At 47.7% G+C, this 6,195-nt stretch overlaps 1 protein-coding gene across 1 annotated transcript in view; it reads right to left on the bottom strand.

Moving 5' to 3' along the window:
• Window positions 1-306: 306 nt before the first annotated feature.
• Window positions 307-6,195, bottom strand: part of LOC110313119 (2'-5'-oligoadenylate synthase-like protein 2) — an 11,940-nt gene continuing 6,051 nt past the window's right edge. Inside the window, 4 exon segments of the mRNA XM_029533855.1 lie at window positions 307-1,509; window positions 1,512-1,596; window positions 3,593-3,734; window positions 4,973-5,217. Coding sequence (XP_029389715.1) covers window positions 1,121-1,509; window positions 1,512-1,596; window positions 3,593-3,734; window positions 4,973-5,217 — 861 coding nt within the window. The 3' untranslated portion in view covers window positions 307-1,120.

Genomic DNA, 6,195 nt, shown 5'->3' with positions numbered 1-6,195 from the left:
CTGTACCAGAAGTTTACTATACTGGGGCCCCACATTCCAAGATTGAAATCTGTGATTGGCTAACGGTAGTCAATGGGTAGGGTCTATCCTTATCACCTTTGACCAAGTAGGTTTAGACAGGAGGCCATGACTACCCACCAGCATGAGGTTGGTCGAGCTGACTTTGGGGGTTAACTCCAGAGAATGACATGTGGGTTAGGGGCACCTGAATGTCTGTGGACTCTGAAATGGCCTCAGGCCTGATCAAGACAATATTGGAGGATCCAAAGCCATTCTCTGATTTACTTCTTTATTTAACAAGCACATGTCATACATTGATTGGTACCATTCTAGAACACAAGGCCTAAGGCATTAAAAACAATCAAATCTTGTTAGACGGGGGAGATAGATCTACATTCACGGGAGTCTAACGTGGATGAAGGGAGAGGGTGGGAACACAAGATGACATGGCCTACTACAAGGGCCAGATAGTAGTTGTTTTCAAACAGGAGCATGCAGAATGCTGTGGAAGGCTTGTTAAGTCCGGGACCGCTGAGTCTCAGTGAAATGTCTGGCTCAGGTCAGTTTTCCGTTCTAAGAGGATTCTGGAGTGGCGAGGAATCTCTCAGTCCGGGGTCTGCTCTTTGAGATCCGGTGACTCACAGAACAATGAAAACACAGGCAGAGGGAAAGGATAGTTGAGGTAAAGTGACAGAGGTGTGACTCGGCCCTCAGTGTGACTCAGGGTGTCACTCTGCATTCGGTATGAGCTGAGTGTTTAGAGTGGGGGTGGGGGACTAAGCAGGGTTCAGCTTGATTGACTGTTAGGAAAAGAAACTTGAACTTCATTCTGTATTATTGGAAAACACAAGGAGAGGGTTTGTTTGTTTATCCGAGACAGGGTTTCTCTGTGTAGCTCTGGCTGTCCTGGAACTCACTCTGTATAGCCCAGGCTGGTCTCGAACTCAGAAATCGGCCAAGTGCTGAGATTAAAGGCACGCGCCACCACTTCCCGGCTACAGGAGAGGGTTTTAAGCAAGAGAAGGAAATGTTGATATTTAAGCTATAGAAAGAACCCCATCAGAGTCTAGGGACGAGGTGGGGAGGCGTAAGACTACAGACACGGATGCGAGCAGCCAGACTAGTAGATTACCCTTTTGAGCTTAATGGTGTCACAGTCTTTGATCTCAAGCTCTTCGAGGCTCTCATCATCTTCCAACTCCTCTTCGTCCAACAGTAGTACCTGATCCTCCACACAAGGGCCTCCAGCATCTTCTATGTCTTCTTTCAGGTCAAGGATGGTATCATCAGGGTGGATAGCAAAAGGCTTGCTCTGGCCACCGGGATACTTCACAAAGACCAGGATCTCAGGAGGAAAGGTCTCCAGCACCCGGATGTTCACCTTAGAGAATATCCCATAATCCGCTAGGGTCTTTTTGCTGCTGAGCAGCTGTCTCTCCCCTCGGGGCTCCTGGAAGGAGATGCGCAGGTCCCCTTGGAAGTTCTTTTCCTTCCTGATCTCTGCCTTCTCTTTCTGATGGGGCTGTAGGGGTTTGTCCAGAGCGTCCAGTCCTCTGCTCCCGTTTGTTTCACTGTCACCTGAATGTCCCTCGCTCGCTGCAAGGGAGAGGAGAGAAAGGGCAAGTGTATGGTAAGAACTGTCTGTTGTTTATCATCTACCAAGACAACCTGGGAGACGGAATGAACAATGGCATGAGACAACAGGTGAGCTGCTTGGCTACCCTAGGCTCAGGGTACCACTAACTCACGCCATCTTCCTCGAACATTTTATTTATTTTATGTATATGAGTACACTGTGGCTGTACTGATGGTTGTGAGCCATCATGTGGTTGCTGAGAATGAAGGTTGCTTGCTCTGGTCAGCCCCGCTCACTCCGGCTTAAAGATTTATTTATTATATCTATGTATACTATATCTGTGTACAGATATATAATGTAGCTGTCTAATATATTATATAGATATATAATTATAATATATTATATAGATATATAATATAGCTGTCTTCAGATGCACCAGAAGAGGGCGTCAGATCCCATTACAGATGGTTGTGAGCCATCATGTTGTTGCTGGGATTTGAACTCAGGACCTCTGGAAGAGCAGTCAGTGCTCTTAACCGCTGAGTCATCTCTCCAGTCCAACAAATGGATTCTAAATGATACTCTTTCCGTGTGGAATTACTCAGAATCTTCACCCATCATGGTACACAACAGCATTGTCCTTACGGGAGCCTGGGGATTACAGTGATGTCATTTAATATTTGTGTCTGGCTTTAGGAGGGTTGTTCAAGGGCGATCACTGTTATGCCAAACGGCTCAATGAGTCCTAAAAATTCTGCCTCAGGGTCCTGGTTCTAGACATTAAAATATGTCACATCACAGAATTCTGACATATTTGCTGAAAATATGGCTTGGATCTGGAATGGTCTCCTGGTAGGTTAAATGAGACATCCCTCAGTCTTGAGCACTTGCAGGAGAATCCTGGTATATCAACATGGGGTGGGGGGTGGGGAGGCTTGGCAGGTGCAGGTTTTAGGATTTCAAAAGCCCACAACATTCCAAGGTCACTATTTTGCCTTCCTGCTTGCCAGAAGTGAGTGATTACTCAGGTTTATCTATAGGGAAGTAGACCCTAACAGCGTGAGGGTAGGCAGAGGCCCACCCTTGTGCTGCTTAAGGCATATTAAAGATATAAAGGCTGCCGGGCTTGCGTCTGCGGCTTGCCTCTTCATTGCCCCTCAGAAGCTCTGCTCCCCCACCCCTACCCCCTTGCAGCAAATGCGGGGGGGGGGGGAGTTCTTGCTACCTCCCTGGCTGCTTCGAAAGGACTCAAGGAGCCTCGAGTGCCAGCCTGAATAAGACAGATGACAAAAACTGCTTGCCAAGGCCAGCGCTCTCCCAGATAACCCCGTGCAGCTGGTGCCTATGCCTGAAGAAAGGAGATTAGGGTCCCACGCTTAAATCGTAGAAAAGAGTTAATCAGAGGTCACAGGCAGTTATGGACGGCCATAAAACGAGTTCCTGATAACCACACAAAAGACAGTCTTTAATCCCCCTCCCAGCCTCGCAATTCTGCCCCACCAAATGGTATCGCGTCTGAGTTAAAACTTACCTAACCCACCTTCCCTCCCCTTTACCCTAAGCATTCAAAAGATTTCCTTTTTTTAAAGTCTTTTTTATTAATTTATTATATGTAAGTACACTGTAGCTGTCTTCAGACACTCCAGAAGAGGGAGTCAGATCTTGTTAAGGATGGTTGTGAGCCATCATGTGGTTGCTGGGATTTGAACTCTGCACCTTTGGAAGAGCAGTCGGGTGCTCTTTCCCCGCTGAGTCATCTCACCAGCCCTCAAAAAGTTTCTAACTGCTCTGTATATAAGTGCTAGAACACCCGAGCTGGGGATACTCTGAACCTAAGACTTGGATAAATAAAAGGACTCTTGCAAATTGCAGCAGACTTCACAATTTTGAGCTCTTCCAGTTTCCCTCGGAATCAGGGCATAACAGCCTGTGCTGGTACCCCTGGGTGCTGTGGGAAGAGCGTGATCTAAATGAGTGGTAGTGTGAGTTCTCACTAGGAGATAGTACGTATGGTACCTGTACATTCCAGCGCCCGCTGGGGTCTACAGTCCTGCAACAGACCTGCAGCAGACAGAAAGCTGCTTCTGCAGCCACTAGCTCCCACCCGTTTCTTCTTCCCAGGTTGTTGGTGGGGTCAGCTGGATCTAGGATGATGGGCCTGGAGGGCAGGGGGGAGGCGAGAGAAAATGGCAGATCTCTGTTACAGTCTGGATACTGGCCTCTGGGCCCTCATCTCTGTGGAACCATAAAACACATTATAAGGGCAAATTGACATGGGATGTTTAAGATCACTAAAAAGCTGTCTCTGGAGGCGGGCTCGCCCCTCAGCAGCCTCCACTGTTTCAGAGCCAAATGTGGGTCTCAAACTTTTCTTCCAAGACTGTCTTGCGTTGTCAGGCAGTATTGTCGCCATGGTTACCATCCTTGTCATTTCTCCCCCTCCCCTCCCCAAAGAGCAATGTTGCTATCCCATGCTACAGTGGGAACAGAAAGCGGGGGAAGTACAGACGAGGGGGAGCTACATCCTTGGAGAAAAAGATCAGCTGGGAACTCCAGCTGACTGCCTCAGCTTCCCCAGTTGACCTCTGCAGGGTGTCGTGAACACCATGAGTGGGTGGGGGTGGGGGTGGAAGCTGATGCTCTCCTGCTGAGGCTACTCAATTGTCTCTGCTGGATTTGATGACATTTGGCTAAGGGCAAAGTCTCTCTGCTCCGTGTGACTTTTCCTTTATTTCTGCTTGCAGTATACTCCATAATTAACTCCCTCATTTAAAACTGAAGGTGGGGGCCAACAGAGAGTCAGTATGGGGGCCTTTGGGTACCCCTGCAAGGAAAGCCCTTCGGGTAGGATTGGGGATACAGGGCCCTGGAGCGAGCGGGGTAGGGGTGGAGCAAAGCGTGTGGAGCTGTAGCAAAAAGGGGGTGGGGGAGCCGGGCGTGGTGGGCGTGGTGGCGCACGCCTTTAATCCCAGCACTCGGGAGGCAGAGGCAGGCGGATTTCTGAGTTCGAGGCCAGCCTGGTCTACAAAGTGAGTTNAAAAAAAAAAAAGGGGGGGGGATCGGAGATGTAGCCTCAGCAAGCTCCCGAGAATGAACCTGAGAGTTTACTAGACATTTGCAATCTTATACCGGCAATTAGGTGTCTAGAGGAGAGAGAGAAAACTAGAACCATTGCAACCTTGAAGCAGAAAAACCCGGAACTTGGCCGAAAGACCCTGCCTGGGTAGGGAAGGGTCGAACCAGACAGAGAGCCCTTGGTGTCGCGGCGGCCAAACTTGGTGACTCTTCACCGCTGAATGAGTACAAAAGCCTTCTGTGTCCCTTTACTTTCCCCAAGCCACTCCCGGCAGGGTTTCTAGGCCTCAGAGCCGCAAGCCACGTGGTTGATAGACTCACCGGTCTCCCTTCAGCTGTTGCTTCAGAAAGTTCCTGACGACCTCGTTTTGGAAATCGTAGTACTTGGTCCAGTAGATGCAGATGTCCTGGTAGTGTACGAGGAGCTCCATCACGGCTACAAACCCTTCATCCAGATTGAAGTTATCACTGCTCTCTGCACCCATCTCCCAGGCATAGATGGTCAGCAGCTCCAGCGCGTATTTTGAGGGCAACACTGCTACTCTTCTATATTTCTGTCTCAGGCACTGGGGGTGGAGTGGGGGCAGGGGAATGGAGAGAGGGAGAGAGAGAGAGAGAGAGAGAGAGAGAGAGAGGGAGGGAGAGAGAGAGAGAATGAATGAGAATTTCATGTGATTGATGCTCTAGGAATTTTCAGGTTCCCTTGTTGCTTTATATGACACAGCCAGGACATGGTAGGTCTTTCATGGGCTGATGGCGTGGGGGTTCCCTTGCGGACCATCTGTGTATCAATCAATCAATCCAGTTTCCAGTTAGAATGGAGGAGGCAATGCTTAGTGGCTGGGTATTTATCTAGCTTGCACATGGTCCTGGGTTCAATCCCTCAGGACGTAAAAGGAAGCCAAGTATTGCAGAGTAGGCTGTTCAGAATTAGTTCTCATTAGATTTGTGGCTTTAACAGTTTTAGCAAAGGTGATATTTTAGTTCAGCAAGAAAGGAGGCATAATTCAAGATGTAATGGACAATTTGTTAGTTATTTGGAAGGAAATAAAGGTGTTGCCAAAGTCATGTCATATACAAGAAGAAGTTAAAAAATGGAATTAAGTATATATTAAACATATTAAGAAAAATTAGGTGGCTACAAATCCCCCCTCACACACATGCACACATGTGCATACACACACATACACAGAGAGAAGCACATGCCTACACACATTAAGTCCAATTGAAGTTCCCCTTATGAGCATGGATACAGCTTATCTTCACACTGATATGCACACATGCATACACACAAAAAATTTTACCTTCATTTTTATGTTGTTTGAAGTATTTATAATGGGTCCATTGCAATATTTAAATAACTATATATATCTTTCTATGGGGAGAAAGAGAGAGAGAGAGAGAGAGAGAGAGAGAGACAGTTCAGATAAGTAAAATCTACTAGAGAATGACAGAATATTCATGTCCAGAAATCTGAGCCAGGGAGGTGGCTCAGTGGGAAAAAGATCCCTAGAAGTCACATAATGATGTGGTGTCATGCTTGT

The sequence above is a fragment of the Mus pahari genome, chromosome 23 (genome assembly GCF_900095145.1).
Source record: "Mus pahari chromosome 23, PAHARI_EIJ_v1.1, whole genome shotgun sequence".
Taxonomy (NCBI): Eukaryota; Metazoa; Chordata; class Mammalia; order Rodentia; family Muridae; genus Mus; species Mus pahari.
Note: the sequence above shows the minus strand (reverse complement) of the source record. Positions and strands in the feature narration are given on the sequence as shown.